Raw genomic sequence first — 22,780 nt, 5'->3', positions numbered from 1 at the left:
TAGCCTTAAAATGAATCTGCATATTTATATCCTTGATTTAACGCTCAAGATCAAGTTCAATATGACTGACAGTTGAAAAAGTTGGATTAGTTGCATTAGTTTCGATTAGAGGACAAAAAAACACATTTAACGCTCAGCACACCCCTTTAATATCTATAAAAAATATAAAACAAATACACAAAACTACATTAGAAGCCTTTTGTAAAAAGATGCTCGTCAAACCACTTTATCCTCTACAGTTCATGGGCTGCTCAACTATTTAAATTATATTTTTTTACCTGATTAGCTAGCTTGCAGTATAAATATTACACAATTATGTTTTTTCAAAAGGAATTGTAGCGCCAAATATCAAAGAAAACACATCTTGAGTTTTAGCCAGCGATGACTGCCTGCAAAAACAAAAATGTATGCATTGCGATTATGATTCATAAAGAAATGACTCTTGTCAAGTCAGTTCTTTTAAATAATCATTAAAAAAAACTTACGAACTCAGCTCCCAGTTTGTATCAGTCTCTTGAAACTTTTACTGGACTAAATAAATCTGTGAGGCTACTGAATCAACAAGACTGACTCAAATAATATGTAAAAATAATAAAGGTCTATAAATCAAGTTTTGTGTTGGCCTATACTTAGAATTTGTTATATTGTGATTACTATACTACCCATATACTATACCTTTAACATCTTCAATGTTAGTAACTTAAAAAAGTTAAATACAAGTGTGTTGTTAAAGGTAGCTTGAAATTTAAAAGTAGCTTCCCTGACAAAAGTGGGGTCATTGTGACTCAATCCTGGGCCAAGACATGTTGAGTGTTATCATTGTCATCCTGTCCCATTCGCTGTGTGTGCATATGGGTTTGTGTATTTGTGTGTGTGTGATAAGGTTTAGCCCATGTGAGGCCTGGCCCAGACAGCTGACCTTGACAGATAATGTTACTCATGCTGCTTATGCTGGCATAAGTGAGTGGGGCATTGTCAGTCTGTCTCTCTACCCACTCATTGCACTACTCGACTGTTGAACATGGACATCTGTATATCTCTAGCATCAAAAAATACCAACTATATTCATGAGAGTTTGGAGTGTTATTCTTATTCATTTATTTCCATCAATGGTGCTTGCTAAGGTCTAGAATAAAGCCCATAATCCTAAGGACAAGGTGTTAGTGTAGCGGATGTGAATGATACAGCAAAAGGTTACCTCTTATAGGTAATGGGTATAGTATTTTTGACTGGTGGATGATAAAACGGGTGAAAAGTCCTATAGACTTACACTAAAGGAGAGATCTAAGACATTTCTCAAATATCATAGGGGCATAGGGGTATAAGCATCCACCAAGAACCCCCAGGCAAACGCATAGCAACGTGCTAAAAAATACTCCAGACTTGCAACCACAGAGCAATGCCCTGGCAAGACAACATCCTTGTGGCGGAAAGTTTTGCACAGACTAGGAAGTTGATAAGCACACGTTTTTTTGAACATAGAATACTTAAAAGTGTACCAATAGTAAAGGTTATAAGTTATTTTTAGTGACAGAATGATTTAATTAGCATGCTGAAAGCCTAAGCTAATAAGGCCTGTTCACACCAACTATGATAACTATAAAGAAAACTAACGATAACTATATTAGTATCCACACCAATGGACGATAACGTTCTGTTTACTATAAGTGCACATTGTAGGTCATCTGTCAGCTCTTTAAAGCAGGATGGATTCTGTTTGGCGGTCAATTGGCGCGTTTGCATGGTACGGTACGGTACGGCTCACTTTAAATGGTACCACCTCTGTTGAGGTTCCAAGCGTACCGCACCGATACTAAAATGTGACGAGAACACGCAGCAGATCACTGATTGGTCAGGCAGAATCATCTGGTTGGTTGCCGAGGACTGGATAAACTGTAACAGTCAGACTATAATCACACCCACTTTGAAGCAGTATTAACTGCAGTGGAAAAGCAAACCGAGCTAAAGCGAACCGAACCGTGCCGAGTCAAGTTGTACCACGCAGTGGAAAAGCGAAGCGAGCCGAACCGTACTGAGCCGTACCAAGACGTACCAGCGGTGGAAAAGCGTCAAATGTTTTTTATCATTCATCAGCTGGAAAAAAAAATTGTTTTGAAAGTGATTCCAACAATATCGTTTCTCTATGCAGTTTCCGTTATAGTTGTGGTGTGGACTCTGCTATCATTTTAAATTTAGAATGACTCAAATTTGCATGGCAAATCCCTCCCACAAAAGTTGTGCCTTTAAATGCATCTTCACTGGAGCGCTGTTGCGGCTATATTCAGGCTAACATCTTTGGACTTTGTGCCAAGGCTTGTGCTGTTCTTTGGTCTTGCTGAGTGTTGTGTGTGTTTTTTTTTTTTAAATAAATAAAAATAGTCATTCAAAGGTGTGTCTCACTGACTATTTGTCAGCTACATAACTGCTTATACTGTTTAATTTTATTAGGGCAAGTGCAGGCTTAAATTGGTCATCAACATACTTAACCGGTTAAAATAGACTGCCATCTGTAGTCTCAATAAGGCGCACATATATATGGTCATGTGCAGAAATAACGTCTTAGCAAAGGTGAAGACTTTACCTCTACTTTATCTTTTGGCTTCTAAACGTGTCACATGTGGTTAATCCATTATTCTACAACACCTGCTATTGGATGACTCCTTTCTCACCTGAATGTCTTATATCCACTTCTTGATCGCTATGATTAAATCTGCCAGCTAGGTCATTATTAGCCATCAGTCTGCTGCATTTATGAATTTACATTGTTAAACATTTGTAATATCATTGGTGATACTGACTTAGTAACCACAACCAGTTTGCACAATATAAGTTGCATTTGATGAGCCAGAAATAGCAAGGCTGGGAAAGTGTAAGGTCTAACATCATTTCTTGAAGCTACTGGATTTTTAAACCTTTTATCCTTGATTATCCTATGTGCCAATTTTTATAATTTTGTAAGAGTGGCTTAGATGTACCTTTTTTCACCCAAAGTAAGTCAAAATCACTCTTTTGCTTCCATGACTATATAGCCAAAATCTTTTGTTATTATAGTAGTCTTTCTTCAGTTCACAGAAATTGCTTCTATTATTCAGTTCTTCTACTCCCATAACATTCCTCTAGAATAAGAATTTGGAACTAAATATTATACTGTCTGGGTGAATTTTCTATATACTTTAAAATATGAACATATTTCCCAACTGTGTTCACAACTAGGAGTGTCCAATCTTGTTCTTGGAGGGCCACCTCCCTACATAGTTTGGCTACGTCCACATTAATCCGGATACATTTGAAAATGGCGTTTTCGTTTAAAAGCATTAAAAGCACACTAGGCGTTTTCCGTTTCATTGTGGATGAGAAACTCATCAAAATTATTTAAAAATATTTCACCATCACTGATGCGTCTAGGTCGCACTAGTCACCATATGTTTGGTCTAAAAAACACAACTTAACATATTTTAGCAACAGTATAAAAGTGAATAGCACATAACAGGTACTATACTGGTGTACCAAAATATCTATTGGTACAACATGGATCACATGACTAAACTTCCGTCATCGTTTTAAAATACCTCCGGCTTCACAGTCCACACTACAATGCGAAAATGGCGTTTTCAAATTTATCCGCTTTAGAGAGCGTATTCCAAAAACTGTTTTCATTGACTTAAAACGCCGTCTCAGTGTGGACGGAAGACCAAAACGTAGAGAAAAATATACGTTTTCAAACGAAAACGTATTAGTGTGGACATGATCTTTATCTCTAACCTTAATTAAACACACCTGAACCAGCTAATCAAGGGCAACAGGATCAATCGAAACTGCCAGGCAGGTGTGTTGGACCAAGTTGGAGCTAAACTCTGCAGGTTGGCCACCGGGATCAAGTTTGAGGACCCCTGACATAACTGTACCGTGAATGTGGGTATTGCATGGGTGTCCAATCCTGCTCCTGAAGGGCCACATTTCAGCAGCTAATCAATGTCTTGAGGATCACTTAAAACTTTCAGGCAGGTGCGTTAGAGCTAAACTTTACAGGATGGATCAAGATTGGACACTGCTGTATATTGGTTTAAAATCTTTTACAAAAGCTGATCCTAATCCAAATATATCTGTGTTACCTTTGGAGAAATTCGATAAAAGAGGTCAATTTATATAACGACAGTTCCCGGCTGTTCTATTTTAAAAAAAACAAATTGTTGCCAGAAGGCCTGTAATGTCATAGTAGATTGTAACACATCCACCTCGCATTAAAAACCCCACCGCCCATGTGATTGCAGGCGAAACATCTGTTACATAACCATTGAGTGACACGATTTCAGCGACATGTCTAAGGTCTTCCTAATGTCAGTTACAATGTAAACACAAAGCTGGTAAACACATTCCCATTCTCAGTTGATGGCAGGTGCACAAGATCCAATTTGTCCTCTCCTAAGTGGCGCTGAGAGATGTGGGTATACACATTAGACCCCACGTCCCCATGGATGAAACAGTCAGAAATATTATCCATGGAGGCAAATGGCGGAGGCATCACTATGAAAGGCAGGGCTAGCTTTCCCACTCTCTCCGTGCTGTAGCAGGAGAAACCAAAGCCTATGTGTGCATGCTGGGAGATAAGATTTCCTCTCTGCACTTCGCTGTTGTTTGTCAGCGTCCTGGGGGAACGTAAGCAGCGGAGGCGAGGAAATATATCCGACTGTCTCCAGGAGACGGCCTCTGGGATGGAGGAGTTACCAATAGTCCCAACAGAAGCCACTTCTGCTGCCCCTGGGTGGAGCTCTACTGTCAGGGATCACTCCCCTGATGTTTTCCATTGAGGAAGAGGAAGATGGCACTGAGAGTCCCCACTGCTCAGCCTCCGGCTCCCTTGTGGAGACTCATCCACACGTCACAACCTCTCCCTGTGCACTCCACGTTACCACCCATTTATCCCAGCCTACAACGCACATCTCCTCGAGCAGAGATGGCAATTGAAATGGACTCTTAGATCCAGTGCAGAGAAATGAGTGCGACCACATCCTCCTACAAACAGAGATTGTGTATCTTTTGGACAAGCACATGTCTGTAGAAATCTAAAAGGAAAGGATCCCATCGGGTTGCTCAGTCTGGACCGTGGAGCTCTAGAAGATCGTCAAAGGCCGAAGTTGTTTCGGTTAAATTCAGGGTTTCTTTACCGACAGGTGGGCATGATGTGGTGGGACTGAGGCCTGTGGTTACTGCAGCATGGGGAGACCCCATTATGGGTGGAAAAGCGACCACACCACCTTCTTGTGGCTTTGAGATCCTCCAGAACTGCTGGGGCACCCGACAGAGTCACAGGAACAGGAGAGTTCAACCCGAGGTAAAGATTTGCGGTGTTCTGCCAACAGTAAGTGCTGTCTCCTAAAATGTCCATCCCCTGTTAATGAATCATGGATAAGTCTACCTTCAACTCTAGATAAATTGCAATTGAGCAGGTTTAGTGCATTTGTAACAGTAAATATAACTTTTTTTTTACATTACAGATTTTTAGTGCAGTCTTTGTAATTGTGTGCTCTGATTTACTTCAGTATGACTGAGAATATAAATATTTCAAATACAAAGTGATCACTTGTCTTTAATTTAAGTCCAATATAGGAGGGTTACATAGATTTTTGGAAAGGTTAACCCTAACCCTAACTGTTTAATTTCCGGTTGCTTCTACCAAAAATACACTCAAACTAGTGAGACATTTTGTTCACAAGGCACAAAAATGAATGCCTGTCATGCCTGTTTCCCTACAGTGGCGGTTTGCTGCACTGTGAGAAAAGGTGTGCAAAGATGTTGCCTTTATGGCAGGGTTCCTCTAATCTTTTCAGAATACTTGAAATAGAGTTGGAGTCATATGGACTGCAAACTACAAAATGGGCTCTATTTTGTAGTTTTTGGAGCTTGACAGCTGCATCTATACACTTTCATAAAGAGCAGCCTTGAAATACTTATGGACTATTTCTAACTACTTTTATGTTCAATGAAAAAAGGCTACATGTTTTGAGCAACATGCAGGGGAGTGGATGGATGATGACTGAGTGCCGTGAATCTCTCAAAGACAAACATTTTGGATCAAAGTGTTGAGCAAAGGTTTCCTCACTCACCTCTTTAAAAAAACCTGTTCAGTTCTCTGTAGCATCTAGCAAAGGCCTTCTTAGTCATTGCAATCTATCACCTTTTTATCATTGCTACATCCATAGCAGTGAATGTGTGAGTGGTAGTATTTACGTTTTCATAACTGGTTTCAGTCATGCAGAGCTCTCATTTTCTTTAATAAAGAATCCTTCAATGGGATGGACAGGATGACGAGGATAGGGTTAGGAAAGAGTTGTCATGTGCATGTCTCTCTGAGCTCCAATGTGCTGAACGAGCACTCCGTCAGAAATAGCTCACCATGATTATTAGATAGTTATGTAACATAAACACTAATCATAATCAAGCCTCTTTCCCCTCCTCCCACCACAGTGTGAGTGCTCTTCTTTCACACACCTTTGTCTCTATGTCTATTTATCTCTCTCTTTGCTTTAGACAGTCTAGTTTGTTCTCTCAAGGGAGTAGTTGAAAAGCTTCACCCAAAAAATGAACATACTCAACCTAAACCTTTTTAAATGTAAACCAATACTCAATATAGTAGTACAAATGTACAAAGCAAAGGCTATGTGGTTTTGTGATGCTATGCATGCTTGTGTAATTATTCCCATGATCAAAACAAAATGCCCTCCACTTTTCACCTCATCTCATCACTCATTTTCAGAATGATCACTATTTGTCTTAAATTTGTAAAGACACATTTTTTGATGACAATCTGAAAGATTGATAATAATTACTAATAATTTTTTGACCTAACATGGTGAGTCACGTTATATCAGATGCAGTGCACAGCTTCCGCCTCTGCTGTGCTTGTTTGTTACATGTGACCAGTGCAGTCTATAGGGAATAAGTGTGAAAAAAAGTGTCAACTTGCTACCTTCTATATTTGCCATTTATGAAGGCTTAAAATGTTTTGCATAGCGACAACAAGACAAAGTCCAGTAAAATGGACTTGTGTTGGGCTTTTGCCATTTGTTGATAATTCAAGTAGTATATTGTCTTTTGTGAAATGTTTTTTTCTTCAGCAGAATTGTAAACATGCAGACATTATAATGTGCTAATATATAACATATAACATGTGCTAACGTCTCACCAAGATGCCACGTAAACTTAAAAACAGCTCGGTTAATAAAAACTTAACATGAAGATGTACTCTGCGGAGTCTGCGCTTTGTTGGTAGGAAAATTCCTTCTTAAAAAATGCATGGCTCGGTATTTATTTTTCAATTATAGATAATATTTAAATCTAGATTTTACTCTTACTATAATTGCGCTTATTTTTTCTTTTGTCAAAATTATTTTTAAGTTTCATTTACCTATGACCTATTAACAGATGTATTTATAACCAATGAATAATTTATTTTGCAAGCAAATAGTAGGGGGTCTTTATAATCTCAACATGGCCACCACAAGGGAGACCACCTTGGTCCTTTATGTAGAATGAAACTGCTTTATTTGCACAAAGTATTCTTTTTTGTAGTTTATCTAAACACGCGTGTCACCACCAGTACTATTCGTTTTGGGTGTAAGAAGTTACATTTTTGTTACTAATGCACACAATCTCCCATTCAAATCAAAGCCCACTTAATCACTGAGTTAATAAGGTTGAGTGAGGCTCTTGGCTCACCCGCTGCTCTTCTGACATTTTGAAATAAGGTTTTGCGAATGACGATGTACTGATAGGCGTTATTTATTGAGGTCCCATCGTTCGTTGACAGATGGAAACTTAAATAGAGGGCAGTAAACAGATAGTGCCGAAGCCGGAGCCGTTGCATACTCAAAGCTCGTGTTGAAGCGAGGAAATAGTGAGCGGATCAGTCGCGTCTCGCGCTGCAAGAAGGCTACACACGAAACAATTGTGTTATTAGAGGCTGATTTGTGCTGCTGCACATTCGGACATCGAATCAAATTCTGTCCTGGATTTCCACTTTAGGATCGCCATGACTTGGCAAACAAATGCACTGTGCTAGGACGGAAGGAATATGGGTTCAGTTGGTAAGCGCACGTAAACACATCTATATAGAGTGCAGTCAGGCTAGAAAACCTGAACAGGTGGCATATCTCGGGACATAGCCTACACGTCGTCAAGTGGAGCAGAGGGACAGCTTGCCTCTTTTCGTTAATCTCCTGCTGACGAAAGCTTTTCAACCTCTCTCCTCCTCATTGGGAAACACTTCATTTCGCTAAGTTCTCCCTGGTATTTTCCAGTGCTGGCAGGACGGGTTCGGTGTCTTACAGGATTCTTAAGATGCAAATGGAAGTTTCCTGTTGGATTTAATAGCGAGTCCGTTCTTTTTTTTTCTTAAACCCTATGCCTTGTGACTCGGATGTGTTGAATATCTACGTGTCAAAAAGCGACATGTTTCCTGAAATTAATAACAAGGTAATGTATGAAGAGTATTCCATGCACTTTAGGTACTCTTGTTAAAAACTTTTTTTAAAAATGCTTCTTTTTTTTTTTAATAAAAAAAGCACATTTAGCCTACCGGTATCTGATTTTAAGTTTACAATGATTATGGTTTCAAACATTTTATATAATTTACGCATATGCCCAAAGGCTTTATTATAGCCTAGGTTAGTTGTCTAATATAGCCTGGTGGTTTTCTTAGTTCTTCCTTTAACTGGTAGCCTAAGTATCAGCCTCCATTTTTTTGCAGAAATATTATGAAAAAGGTTTTACACAGGTTATTACTACTATTATTAATATTTTTGCACAAGCTATGCTTACCTATAATTATAACATGTAAGGTTAGCATAGGCTTCAGTGATTGTTTATGATAATGTGAAATATTAGTTTTTACCGTTATCAGAAGCAAATGTTTGTATGTCCTATATATAGACTAATAGACCTATATATGTTTTAGAATATATATGTGCAGATAACGTATTATATAGCGCAATTTTCACAGGCATAATCTGGTTACCATGGTAATAATTGTAATGGACTATAAATAACGTCCTCACGTTTTTTTTTTTAATTTGGTTATTTGCTCGGGTTTCATTGCTCTTTGCCTTCTAAGAATCATAACTCACAGTAACATGAGAGATTTGTTTGCGCTCCGTTCTGTGTATTTTCGGTTCTATGATAATGTTTAGTGCAAGGTTACAATAAATAATGTAAATCCCAATCTGATATTTATCCCATCACTCTATCAGGGAGATTTGCTGAATTGCATTTGGACAGAAATCACAGAACATATTGTCTCTGTTCTGTCAAAGATTGATGTTAAAGCACCTATTAAACCTTATAACTGTGCATTAGTAGCTATATTTTGCCTGAACATGTGATGGTTAGGTTGCTTAAAAATCCTCAAGCCATGTGTCTTAAGTATGAACCATCCTATAAAGTGGTTGCCAGCAAATGATTCAGTACTGAGCTCTATGAAAGGCATTCATAGTCTTGAGTATAAAGGCATATTATGTATTTTTGGTTTGGGTTTTGCCCATGACCATTTCTACTTGATTGAGGTGACCCAAATCCTCCTTTGGTCTGTCTGTGTGTGTGATACAAAAATGTGTAAAAACCATTGGTTTAGGGCTTAAACACCAATGTATATGTTAAAATAGCACATTGTATATAATATTTGGGTATATTGTTGAGTGATATTGAGTGAAAGCCCATTGTTTAGCTCGGAGTTGTCACAATAGGGCCTATATTAGAGATTCACATTCATACATTTTTGCAAAATGACATATTAAAATTCTAAACTAGTCTAAATAAATTAAAATCAATTGTTTTAAATGATACAAGTGAGCAAAACAGATCAATAAAAAAGCATATATAGTACCGATATATTGCGCATCCCCAATCAATATAGATCAGAAAAATGTCAAATCATCACACAAGTTAAAGGAATGAATGTGATCATTTTATGCCGAATGAAGCTGACTGATTAGTATATCTGAGTGAAACGGCTCCTTGAATAAAAAAAAAAGTGCAGTGGGGGACTTGATGACGGGAATTGATTGGATCGTCGTCATTTACTGCTTATCCCACCCTCACATCTTAAAAACGATTAAATATTACGAGGGCATGCACATTAACATTTAAATTAATAATGATTATACACACTGATAAATAATATATGATACACTGCAATATTCCATTATAAAAAAAACTAGATTTGTCCATTTTGATTACATTTTTTCATGGTGACTTTAAGGAATGTATCTCTCACTCCTGCATTGCACACTGACCCACATTGTAACACAAAGCCTTTAGTCCTGAACATAGAAACTCAAAGGTGTTAATATTTGAATGAGTCTTTTAAAGCCCTGGGCTCACATTGCACGGATGACCGCCCGCAGTCTAAGTGTAACAAATTTTTACTGCCTGTTTTCTAAATGCATCTTTTTGTTGCTGGCTCATTGAAGCCCATGTATTCTCTGATCCCTCTATAAGCCTGTATAGCCTTCATTGCACTGTGAATGAATGTAGTTAAGACCCAACACATCTGAATAGATTAACCCTCCCCATGGGAAGATACACTTGGCCAAAAACCGCCATATGTTTCAGACTTTGCAAATAATCAGCCAGTGGATTAAGGCTGTGCGGGCCACCTAAATCTCCAAGGTGTGTATATGGGTGAGACAGTCCCATTGTCTGTGTGTTTCTTGGCTAATCTGTTTGACTTCTGCTACCTGCACGTGTTTGCCCGCCGGTTTGTATCTCGCCCCCACCCCAGAGGCTCTAAGTTTAGCTAGAGCTTTTCATCTGTCCTTATGCTGTCTGTCACCACTATTGACGCACGCTCCACCTAATTAAGATGGATGAGAGCCTGTTTCCTCATATGTCTGCAATCATGAGTGATTGTGATCATCGCAGGTTCCCTGATATCCTTAAGCATTCGTGCACAGGCGGAACATAGTTTAAAGATGATCGCTGTGAGTGTAAAGTACCAGTGAAGGAGTCGGCAGGACTGACTGTTCTCTAGTATGAGGCCAAACTGCATCATCTGACATGGTGGGCATCAGCTAAATATTATTAATATGCTTTTGAATAAAAAAAACAAGCAACCTTGGTATCGAACATGAGTCATCAGCTGTGTTGAATAACACCGCACAAGCAGAGATGATGCCTGAAGTTATATATGCAGAATCCCACACGTATGGCTGTGGATGTGGGCTGCAAGAGTGTGCCCACTCCTCACGCTCATGACGTCTTTCCTCCGCTCTCTTTCACAGTCAGCCAGACCCGAGGCTTTCCCTCACCCCCACAGGTCTCAGGCTGAGAACACAAAAATAGGACCCAACTGCACCTACTCACAGGTGAGCCCATATTCACAGAGAAAACAGTTACTTAACAGTGATGATTCATTCGAATTGATTCTCAAAGGGTGGGACTGTGAGAGCAACTCTGTCTGGGAGGAGAACTGTGAGATGGTTGCAGGGTGTTTTGGACCTTTCGGTACGCAAAGAAGTTTCATTGGCTGAAAGATCTTTTAATGGGTAATGAATTCAGTGCCTGACTGGAAATCCTACAAAATAGCTTTGTGTTGTACACTAACATTCAAAAGTTTTGGGATCAGTACGATTTTTTTTTCATTAATTTTTTTAAAGAATGTAATACATTTATTTAGTGAGGATACACATACATAAGTGTATGCTATTGAACTGTTATTAAGACTGTTCATGTATTTTAATTGTAAAATATCGGCTAACTAGCCTGGCCAGCCAGACCTACATCAAGATGTTAGGTCTGGGAACTCACAATTGGCATACCTCAATCCGAGGGGCGGGATAAAAGGTTGTCTTTCAATATCCCTCTGCACGCCATAGGATAGCGCTAACCAACCAGAGCAACGAAAGGGTTGTGGCTGAGTGAATCCCATGCGTTTTCCCAACAGCGGAGCAAGTTGATATATTAAACTTTTTTCCGTATCCGGTCGTCAAAACACATTTTTTTAAGAATGACTTAAGCGACGTTCTTCAAGTCATCCAGAGTCGCGGCCAAAGCCAAATCGAAAGACCGCTGTTCGCCAGCAGCATCTTGTTTGTTTTCAAGTAGCAGGGAAATCACCAATGGAAATCATCGCGCATAACCGTCACAACTCTGCTGTCATTGTGTTAAGCCCGCCCACCAACTCTATACACGATGTGATCGGTCTGGCCAGAGTTTGTTTTTTCCACTTCAAAAGCCAACGACTTTAATTTAATTTTTGCTGCTGCTAGATTTCTAGTCTATAGGCTAACAGCATATAAATACAAATAGATTGTTAAATTGAACATTTCTAATTCTTTGTTTTCTTTTAGTTAGCTAATGTTTTGCTCTTTTAATTTCACATTATACTTATTTTTTTATTTTGTAGGGACAGCTACCCCAGGGATCCTAAGTAGACTTAACCTGAATTGTAACCACCATAGATATTATGGGGTAACTTTCCATTTTAACTAAATTTAACAATCATTTTAAATGATGTCAATCTATCATTTGACAATCTAGATATCTTAAAGGTGAAGAATGTGTAAATTCTGTGACATTAGCGTCAATTTAACATTAAACATTTGACTTAGTAATAAACAGCCTGTATTTACAAGAAACGCAGGCACTTCCATTGTGTGTCCGCGGCGCTATCTATAGATAACAATGCATGAGCCCTCCAGCACCTATGGAAAGCGCTTGTGTTAAATCTTTAATGTTGAATGTGAGCTGACCCCCTAACAGTTGTCATTAACTAAAAGCAATCTATTCGTAGGTGTTAACATCCGCTTTTATTAAAGTGCTTGGCATCGTGCCTCTCAACGTCAAAATCGGGGTTTTAATGTATCTGCGGTACCTGAACGGTGGACGTTGTTTATGCACAGCCTACTGTATTCTTGCAGGTCTCTTCAGGTGCCCCTATACGCTATATTTAGATGCTGTTTCTATGCGTCATGATCAAGTTGGCAGATGCCGCAGTATCCCCAGAACATAAGAGATTGAATATCGCATCTATCTATAGACGCACTTGCTCTTTTTTCAGCCCAGAAGTTTGTCGAGCACTGGCTTTGAACCGCGAGATGGGGGAAAACCTGCAAGCTACGAACAAGCCCCTCCCTTGTGCAGTGCCCTACATTTGTTTCATGGCAAGGGAACCTTTCATTTTATTCCTTCCAAGAGAAGATATTGACAAAACTAGGAACCGCGTTGGGAAAATCTGTATCATTCACTGTTATTACCTCCCAAACGTAAGATTTAGTGAACATGTTCATTGCTCTAAAGGGTTGTGAAAGACTGCCCTATCGCTGCTTTTGTCCCCACCTCAGTCTCAACTGGCACTGAAATTCCATCCTCTACGCAGGGGGTCCGGTTCACATGGGGCCGTTGGCCACTCAGCTTGTGTGAAGCTCACGTATCTTTCCCCCCGTTTGGCCCTTGTTACTGATTTGTAGAGTTTTTCATGTTGAACGAACGGTACTCATAGTGTTGTCTTTTTTCTTTTTTTTTTCTAGAAGTGTGGGACGGGAGTTGGTACTTTGCCCCAGCTAGAGGCTCCAGTCAAGCAAATTTTGGTGACCAATGGCAAACTTCTTCATTCGAATGGAACCTTGCCAAGTATCGTCAAACAATTGGTGCAAAGCACTCAAGGGAATCAGGTGGGATAACACTCTTAAGTTTAGCCAAAAATGAAAATCTGTTCATTGTTTACTCCCCCTCATGTATATCCAATCCCAAATTACTTTCTTTCTTCTTTGGAACACAAGACCTTTTTGATGCATTCTTTTTTCATATATCATCAGTTAACAGCAATCATGTCAGTCAATCTCCAAAAACCACTAATAGCCCATCAGAAATTCTATAAAAATAGGCCAGAAGACTAGAATAGTGTCCGAGATAGTGTCTCTTCCTCAAAAGACTTGGAAGATAGTGAATATATATATTTTTTTTTTTTGAAAAAAAAAACAACAGTATATGGGTTTAGAATGAAATGAGGGTGAGAGTGAACAATTCATATAATGGCACTTTAGCCACATAACAACTTATTTCAGTCTGACGTCCATTTCTTGTAACTCAGGAGGAGAGGCCGAGGCCGCAGTTTCCCAATCGCTTTGGTTCGTCGGTGGAAAACCTCTCCGAATCTTTAACGAGGAGCATCATCAATAAGTTTGAGAAGATCAGGACATATGAGGGACAGAGGCTGCCTATGTCTCCAACAAGTATGGAATGCCTTGGATTTATGTTTATATTTCATATATTCAGAAATTAATAGATGGATTTTTGCGCTTCAAGCTGAATCGGAAATAATAACTAAAAATAGCATTGAAAAGGTCTGATACTTCCCTGGTTAATTGGATTATATGTTCACTATTTATGTATTTCTTCCTTCATCTGCAAAACAGCGGCACTGAAGCACTTCCAGAACCAGCTAACAGAATTTGAGAGGGAGGAGATCATGGACTACTCTGAGATCTGGTATCTGGGCTTGGACACTAAGAAGATTGAGGGCTCCCAGGGATCCTCACAGAATTCAGGCTATGATGATGAGCATGGCAGCTACTTAAAGGTTAGATATGATATATCATATATCTTTCTGATTACATTACTTTTGCCTGCCATTGTTATTTTAGTATCACTGAGATTCTAATATAGTTTTTGTTTCAATTTTGAATTAGCTTCTATTTTCATATTTTATGTTTTTATTTAAATTTGTTTTAAATATTAGTAATTTTGTTGGGTTTCTTTGCCATATTTTTATTCGTTTTTGTTGTTTTTAAATATGGCAACATAGTACAAATTTTTATATATTATTAATCAAGATTAATCGCATCTTACATAAGAGTTTGTTCACATAATATTTTTGTGTAAAAATATTATTATAATTATATATTAATATTAAAATATTTGTTACAAAATAATATATTAAATAATATTAATATATTTGTCAATTTATTTATTCACATGTATATATGAATTTAAAAAAAAATACATTCATAGCTTGGCTTCTGGCAAACAGCTTACTGGGTGACACACTGACCTCATTTTCAACTTCTCGATAAATGATGAAATTGCATTACAGCATGAGGCTGGCCAATTCAGCTGATTTAAGCTGCCAGACTCTAATGTCTGCTGTCCCATCTTCCTTAAATGCGCCTTTTCAGAATGACATTCCTCAGGATTACTGGACATTAGACTGAATGCCTTCATGCTTGACGATTTAAAGAGTCATATGGCTGAAAGTTGCAGTCAAAACATGCAAACAATGTCACATGTCTGACAGTCCAGATAGGTGCCAGTCCAGATTTGTTTGTTGAGAAACAAACAAATAAGGAGCGTTTATGCATTTCAATATTACCATTGCAGTGTTTCCATAAGTAACAGGAAGTCTGCCACTGCAAAGTAGATGTAAATAATTATGCTGACCTGTTTGTCAGCTGACTCTGTCCTCTAAATACTCTGTGCAGGTCCAGCATGACCATATAGGTTATCGCTATGAAGTCCTGGAGGTTATTGGGAAAGGATCGTTTGGCCAAGTCTTGAAATGTCTGGATCACAAGACAAATGAGATGGTGGCCATCAAGATCATTCGAAATAAGAAGAGGTAAAACGAACCTCCAGTCCATGTGTTTATTCTCATTCCCATGCAATCTTTAGTACAATCGGGGTTAGCGACCCCTAGGGGGTCCGTGGTGATACTGCAAGCAGTCTGTCAACAATTATTGTTTGAGTTCAAGCTCATTTTTCCAAAATAACTATAAGATTATATATATATATATATATATATATATATATATATATATATAATGTTAAAATAATATTAAAATATAATTTATGTATTTTTTTAAATAATACACTACTTAAATTCATTTAAATAAATGAAAGTTAAAAGCACAAGTTAAACTTAAAAGTATAGTTCGCCCATAAATGACGATTCTGTCATCATTTACTCACCCTTATGTTGTTCCAAACCTGTGTGAATTTTTCTATTCTGCTGAACATAAAATAAGATATTTTGAAGAAGAATATGGGTAACAAACATTCTTCAAAATATCTTATTTTGTGTTCAGCCGAAGAAAGGAATTCATTCAGGTTTGGAGCAACCTCTTGTTTGGGGCTGAACTATCTCTTTAAGAGGCTAAGAGTTTTCACATTTATCTCATCAGAAGGTCTTTAATCAGCCCTCAATCAGGTCATAGTTTACACTGGACCTGATACACTGTAGGGTGTTAAAAGGTGTCTGTTGTGTATCACATTACTTGTCTGGGCAGAACTGATCTCATGCCCTTCCACTGCCATCGCACCTACTTTGACTGATGCTTTAACTTAAAACCCTCTCAAAACGCAAAGCTCAGGGCTGAATACTGTAAAGCTGCTACAGAAGAGAAGGGACAGAATTAGCTTTCAGGAGTGTATTTGTAATTATATTATAAATATTTTTACATTATTTTATTAGCTTTTGCTTTCCCAGGGAATCAAACCTTTGACCTTGCCGTTGCTTATTATTATTACAATATATAAGTACAATTATAAAAATATATATTTATAATACAAAATTTTAACCTTTCAAATTGATGGTTGTAGACTAAAGTAACATAAAACTATAAAGTTGTATAATTTGAAAAATGAATATGTCGTCTCACTCTAGGATAAATAGTACAAATTAGCAGCATCTTGATAAAGTTGATAATAAGTTACTTTTTCTTTTGAACTCCAGGTTCCATCATCAGGCTCTTGTAGAGCTAAAGATCCTGGATGCTGTGCGGAGAAGAGACAGAGATAATTGCCACAACGTCATTCACATGAAGGAGTACTTCTACTTCCGCAACCACCTGTGCATCTCCTTCGAGCTGCTGGGGTGGGTGGAGAAAAACTGGATTCATTTAGATGGACACATGAGCGCTTTCAATTTATAGTAACTCGCGTTAAACATGGGATTCACAGACTGAACTTAAATAGAATACTTCCCTGTAACTACAGCTTATTATAGAGGCCTTTTTAAAGTCATTATGAACTCATTTCCCTTTCATTTTATGAGTGAAACACGATATATTTAATTTAAAAAATATATATGAATAAGTAATTGTAAAAGTTATTAATTTTAATTCATCAAATATTTTACAAATATTTATTTATTTAATAGTCTTTTTTGATTTCATGTTGACATTAACTAGTGCAGATCATCATATTAGTTCTGATTTATTAACCGGTGTGATGGTTTGTTCCAACGGTGTCCATGTTGAGGTGTGAAGTGAGAGTTTCCCACTCAAGACCTTTTGGGCACTGGCTAAAGTGATCAATTAAAAGACACTTTGCAGGAAAAGCAGCTTCATCTCTGGCAGGCTGACCTTTAGAGGACATCAGATGCGTCGCCCCTGTCTTCGGTTACAGTCACAGAATCCTTTAGTTAATGCCTTGATTAGGCCCCGATCTTTTTCCTTACCCACTCATGGTGTGAAGTCTCTGATTACATTAGGCTGTTCACAGCTGCTGTTTTAGGCCTCCTTACTGCCAAAGATAATGACTTTCATGGCCTCCCTCTCAAAGGGCTCTTTAGCATAATGCTTCGCGGTTAACGCAGACTAATAGTGAGATTTTGTTTTTATGGTCGTGCTTAAAGACAGGAGTGACATGTTGAGTAAATGTTGTTGAGTGAATGTGTTTGTGGAAAGTTCAGCGCGAGGTATCGTGCCAAATTGAATGTGCTGCCCTCTAGAGGCATTTAGAAACATGTCATATAGTTTTTTATTCCTACTTGCTCTAATCCTAGTAGGTCACAAGGTATTAGCCATGAACATCACCCTGTAACATACATCGTCGCAGTCTATGTTAATTGTCTATGTTGTCTCCTTTCAGAGTAAACCTCTATGAGCTTATTAAGAAGAACAACTTCCAGGGCTTCAGTCTGGGGTTGATTCGGCGTTTTGCTCACTCACTGCTCAAGTGCCTCCAGATGCTGCACAAGGAGAAGATCATCCACTGTGACCTTAAACCGGTAAATCTCACCACTGGAGTTTGTCGAATGTGAATCACTCCAAAACAAAAAGCAAATATAAGGACCACTCCAACATTACTATAATGACAGTTCAGCACATTTCACTGCTAAAAAAAGGATTGCAAAAAATGCAAAAGGATTTCTATTTCAAATAAATGCTATTACGGTAATTTGGACTTTCTATTCATCAAAGAATTATGTGTTTCCACAAAAATATTAAGCAGCACAACTGTTTTCAGCATTGATAATAATAATAATAATAATAAATGTTCCTTGAGCAGCAAATCAGCATATTAGAATGATTTCTGAAGGATCATGTGACATGCTGGAAATTCAGAAATGAATTGGATTTTAAAATATATTAAAATAGAAAACAGTTATTTTAAATAGTATTATTATTTGTATTTTTATTTAATACTATCCAATATTACAAATATATATTATCAAATACAATATGGTATATAAACAACTCACAATAATAATATTGTGAATTATTTAAACATCATATTTATATATAAATGTTGAATTATTTATTTAACTACTTTATATGAAAGCTTTATAACTCCTTTAGCTGTTTTCAGTTTCAGTTCAAAGACAAATGCATTCACCAGTGAAATGATCATCATGACAAAGCATTAATAATTATCTCTTAATAGGAGAACATACTCCTGTCCCAGAGGGGACAAGGGAACATCAAGGTGGTCGACTTTGGATCAAGCTGCTATGAGCAACAAAGAGGTAATTACCAAACCCTTGTGTAACAAACAAACACATCACCAGATCTATCCTGATTCTGTAATTTAAAAAGTGTAACAAAATCTGCAATTGTTTGATTAGACGTGTTAAATGCCCTCTTTATAAAATATATTAATAAAGGCTGTTTATTTTGCTTTTTTAACTATGCACACTTATAGCTGCATTTTATCACTGTTTTCCCTCCATTAAAACAGAATTGTGGCCCATTATTTGAGAAACAATGATTTAGTGCTATTTGATGCATGAAGCTAATTCAGACTGTTAAATTGACATTGTTAAATTCACGTAGCTGTAATAGACCGCTTGTATTCCCATCTGCAGTGTACACTTACATTCAGAGCCGCTTCTACCGCTCACCAGAGGTGATTCTGGGCCACACGTACAGCATGGCCATAGACATGTGGAGTCTGGGCTGCATTTTGGCAGAGCTGTACACTGGCTATCCGCTCTTCCCAGGAGAGAGTGAAGTGGAGCAGATCGCCTGTATCATGGAGGTGAGAGACTCTATTGGTACTTAGAATTAGTTAGACTTGCTTTCTTCTGTGAAACATTTCACTTAAAATATGAATACAAAATAGATTTATTGTTATTGCATGAAAAAAAGCATAGAAAATAACTCTTGCAATGTTCTCCTTTGTGCTCTATGGATAAAAGAAAGTCATCTAAATAACTTCATGTTCTTTTATTGATTCTTCTATAGTTTTTCGAAATGCATTGGTTGCTGAAAAGAATTACTTTTGATTTTGTAGATCATGGGACTTCCTCCAAATGACTTTGTTCAGAGTGCATCAAGACGAAGATTATTTTTTGGTAAAATTAAATTACTAAATACATGATTGCTTACAAATAACGGTAACACTTTATGATACACACTACATTAGATAATATGAACCAACAATGAAAAATAATTCTAAAGCATTTATTTATCTTAGTTCATGTTAATTTCAGTATTGACTAATACATTATTTTAAAAAAAGTTGCATCTGTTAGTATTATTTGATGAAATATTAACAAAGATTAATAAATACTGTAACAAATAAATTGCACATATGTAATTAATTTTAAGTATGCATCGTAAAGTGTTACCAAAATAACATCTAATTTCAAATGCATTTTGTTTATACATTTGAGGTTTCATTTTGATTGAAATCTTACCTTTATAATGCTGGAATCAGATTCCAAAGGAAACCCAAGGAATATCACCAACACCAAAGGGAAAAAACGTCGACCCAACTCAAAAGATCTTGCCAGTGTGCTGAAGACCAACGACCCTCAATTTCTTGACTTCATTCGATGTTGCCTTGTGTAAGTAAAGTATTGAAATGACTTCATATTTATTATCACCACAACACACATAAATAGGCTTTTTCAACCTGTACCATTGCGTTCTTGTAGGTGGGATCCCACAAAACGGATGACACCCGATGAAGCGATGCAGCATGAGTGGATTACAGAGGGCCGTCTCACCAGGCTCCATCCTAAACCTCGGCCTATGCGGAAAGACATTGACAACAATTATGACTTCACTTACCGCAAAGTGACTTCCAACAAGACAGGCAAGGGTCAAAATATGTGCTTGTAGAGTAATGATTGATCATTACAATTGATAATGATATACAGTGACCTCAAAACAAATATGTAATCATGCTTAAAAATGTATGAATGTCTTGAATTAAAGGGGTACTCCACTTTTTTTTGGAAATTGGCTCATTTGACCACTCCCCCAGAGTTAAACAGTTGGGTTTTACCGTTTTCAAATGTATTCAGCTGATTTTTTGATATTTAGAAGAATATCAGTAACCAGACAGTTTCTGGTCTCATTGACTTCCATAGTAGGAAAAAAATATACTGTGGAAGATAATGAGACCAGAAACTGTCTGTTTACTGATATTCTTCTAAATATCCGAAAATCGACTGAATTGATTCAAAAACGGTAAAACTCTGATAAATGAGCCTATTTCCAAAAAAAAAAGTGGAGTATCCCTTTAATGAATTTATTACTGTTTTATAAAATAATTCAAATGATGCAGAGCCCCTAAAGGGAAATTTACATTTTTTTTCTTCTTTTTTTCAAACACAAAAGTTTTGCGAGTGAGTCAGTGAACGTAAAGTTTCTTAAGGGAGCGCAAAACATTTGCGAGTGAACGCAAAAGCATTGACATCTCATATTTTTTTCCTTCACCATGTCCTTTTAGGGGCTCCATAAAATACAATTATAATGTGAATTATTTATTTATTATTTATTATTATTTGGGATTAAATAATTTTTGTGTATAATTCAATATATTTATGAATGATTTTTTAAATTTATTATAATTTTTTGTTCAACTTTTGCATAATATAATTTATATCTTTTGTCTTTCCATAGCCGATAAAACTGGATCCGACGACAAACTTAAGAGGGTCAGTGACACTTCAGGTAAAGGAGGCAAAACGGTAACAGAAGAGCGTTTGCGTCCTATAGGAGCCTCGGCTGAGGAAGAAAACTGCGAAAATTCGGGCAAGAGTGTGAGCAAAGATAGCAAGTCAAACTCTAGCGGAGAGCGGTCCGTTCAGATTATCATCAAATCTGAACAAGGATCAAGCTCTGATTCTTCGGAAGGACAGGAGCCACAGTATCTCCCCCCTATTGTATAACACCCCAAAGAAAAGCACAAGTAACATCTTTATAGCGTACGATTTCTACTTTAGCCGCTTGGTCTGGACTTACCAAGCGGCTTAGTCTAAGTTTGACTTTGTTGTATGGCAAAAAAAAAAGAAAAATGTCAAGCAAATGAAAAATGTGTTGTGTGGTCTGTAAAGGTGCGGTCACAATAGAGTTTGAGCGTGTAAAATTATTTTGCGATAAATGTTGGCAAGATGATGTGATGCTGTAATGCTTCTATTTTTAATAATAAATAAATCATAAATTATAAAATAGATTGTCTATAGTGCAACCTCACCTTCACTTTCCAGTCTAGAGGAATTAGATTAGAAGTTAAAGAGCGCGAGTCGATTCAAATATTTTATTGATTTATAAGTAAAGTGAATGACTTGGTATCATTTTGGTGCTTGTGTTGTATTTTGAAAGGGTTTTTGCTATGAAATTGTGTGAAACACTGGCATATCTTGCAGAGCATCATGCTATGTGCATGTTTATTGGGTCTAGTGTGCGTTTTCATTTTTTCTTTTTAAAGTATCAAAGCTATTAGCAATGTCAAAAATAGAGCTCAAGCTAACCTTGAGTACCAAAGCTGCTTTATCGTGCAATATTACCGCATGGATTAACAGTGTTTGTATGTTTTGTTGTCATTTGCCAGGTTTTTTTATTGTTTCTATGAGTTATTAAGCTGTGCAATAATTACCGAGCCAAAGAGATTGATCATATACATTTTTGCTGCAGAGAAAAACGCAACGCTAAATCTGACGGAAAGCACACTAGATCATCAAAATGTGCACAATACTTGCGTGATTGTATTGATGATGACTGATAATGATGGCAATGTTGTTGTCGATGAAGATGGTTATGATTATTATTATTTAGATTCAGAGGGAAGGTCAAGAATGATGGTTTTAAAGTTGCAGTTTAAAGTAAAATGAGTGTATCATTGTATGTTCACACAGAATGAAAATACATTTTATGGATTGTAATAGTTTATTTTTCTGTATATAGAATTCTTAAGGTAAATACTATCCACCCTACGTGGATGGCACCAAGTCATGTAAACATTAGACAAGGTTTTACTTGTTCTTGTATTGTTTATCTGTAATAATTGAAAACGAGATTTTTACTACCATATGCTATCTCTCTCCCTTGTTGTTTCTTGACAATTTTGTTTATGGGATTTTAGAAGAAAGTCTTGGATCAAGGGTGTTAGGTAGTGCCTTTCAGTATTAGAATTAAATAATCTAAGTCGTCTTCTCAATAATGTCTGTAATATACTCTGTCATATCTATGAAAATAAATATGTAATACCATTTGTGAAATTTATAAATGCACAATATGGCCTGGTCTTTATTTGATTCCGTTTAATTTATTTAGTCAAA

General features: G+C 37.2%; 1 protein-coding gene across 5 annotated transcripts in view; it reads left to right on the top strand.

Moving 5' to 3' along the window:
* The window catches only part of dyrk4 (dual specificity tyrosine phosphorylation regulated kinase 4), a 30,809-nt gene extending 8,053 nt beyond the window's left edge, over positions 1 to 22,756 (top strand). The window contains exons 1-14 of one of the 5 annotated variants that reach the window (XM_039646879.2): positions 4,946 to 5,332; positions 11,274 to 11,357; positions 13,521 to 13,664; positions 14,084 to 14,225; positions 14,409 to 14,572; positions 15,471 to 15,607; positions 16,721 to 16,861; positions 17,860 to 17,998; positions 18,655 to 18,736; positions 19,076 to 19,248; positions 19,504 to 19,564; positions 19,930 to 20,059; positions 20,150 to 20,310; positions 21,123 to 22,756. In XM_039646879.2, the coding sequence (XP_039502813.2) occupies positions 5,231 to 5,332; positions 11,274 to 11,357; positions 13,521 to 13,664; positions 14,084 to 14,225; positions 14,409 to 14,572; positions 15,471 to 15,607; positions 16,721 to 16,861; positions 17,860 to 17,998; positions 18,655 to 18,736; positions 19,076 to 19,248; positions 19,504 to 19,564; positions 19,930 to 20,059; positions 20,150 to 20,310; positions 21,123 to 21,391 (1,929 nt within the window). In that variant the 5' untranslated portion in view covers positions 4,946 to 5,230 and the 3' untranslated portion in view covers positions 21,392 to 22,756. Of the gene's footprint in view, positions 1 to 4,945; positions 5,333 to 7,677; positions 8,473 to 11,273; positions 11,358 to 13,520; positions 13,665 to 14,083; positions 14,226 to 14,408; positions 14,573 to 15,470; positions 15,608 to 16,720; positions 16,862 to 17,859; positions 17,999 to 18,654; positions 18,737 to 19,075; positions 19,249 to 19,503; positions 19,565 to 19,929; positions 20,060 to 20,149; positions 20,311 to 21,122 lie in introns of those variants that run through there. The other 4 variants (XM_089127904.1, XM_039646880.2, XM_039646882.2 and 1 more) reach the window with 4 other exon arrangements.
* The last annotated feature ends 24 nt before the right edge of the window (positions 22,757 to 22,780 follow it).

The sequence above is a fragment of the Pimephales promelas genome, chromosome 25 (assembly GCF_988280905.1).
Source record: "Pimephales promelas chromosome 25, fPimPro1.hap1.1, whole genome shotgun sequence".
Taxonomy (NCBI): Eukaryota; Metazoa; Chordata; class Actinopteri; order Cypriniformes; family Leuciscidae; genus Pimephales; species Pimephales promelas.
Note: the sequence above shows the minus strand (reverse complement) of the source record. Positions and strands in the feature narration are given on the sequence as shown.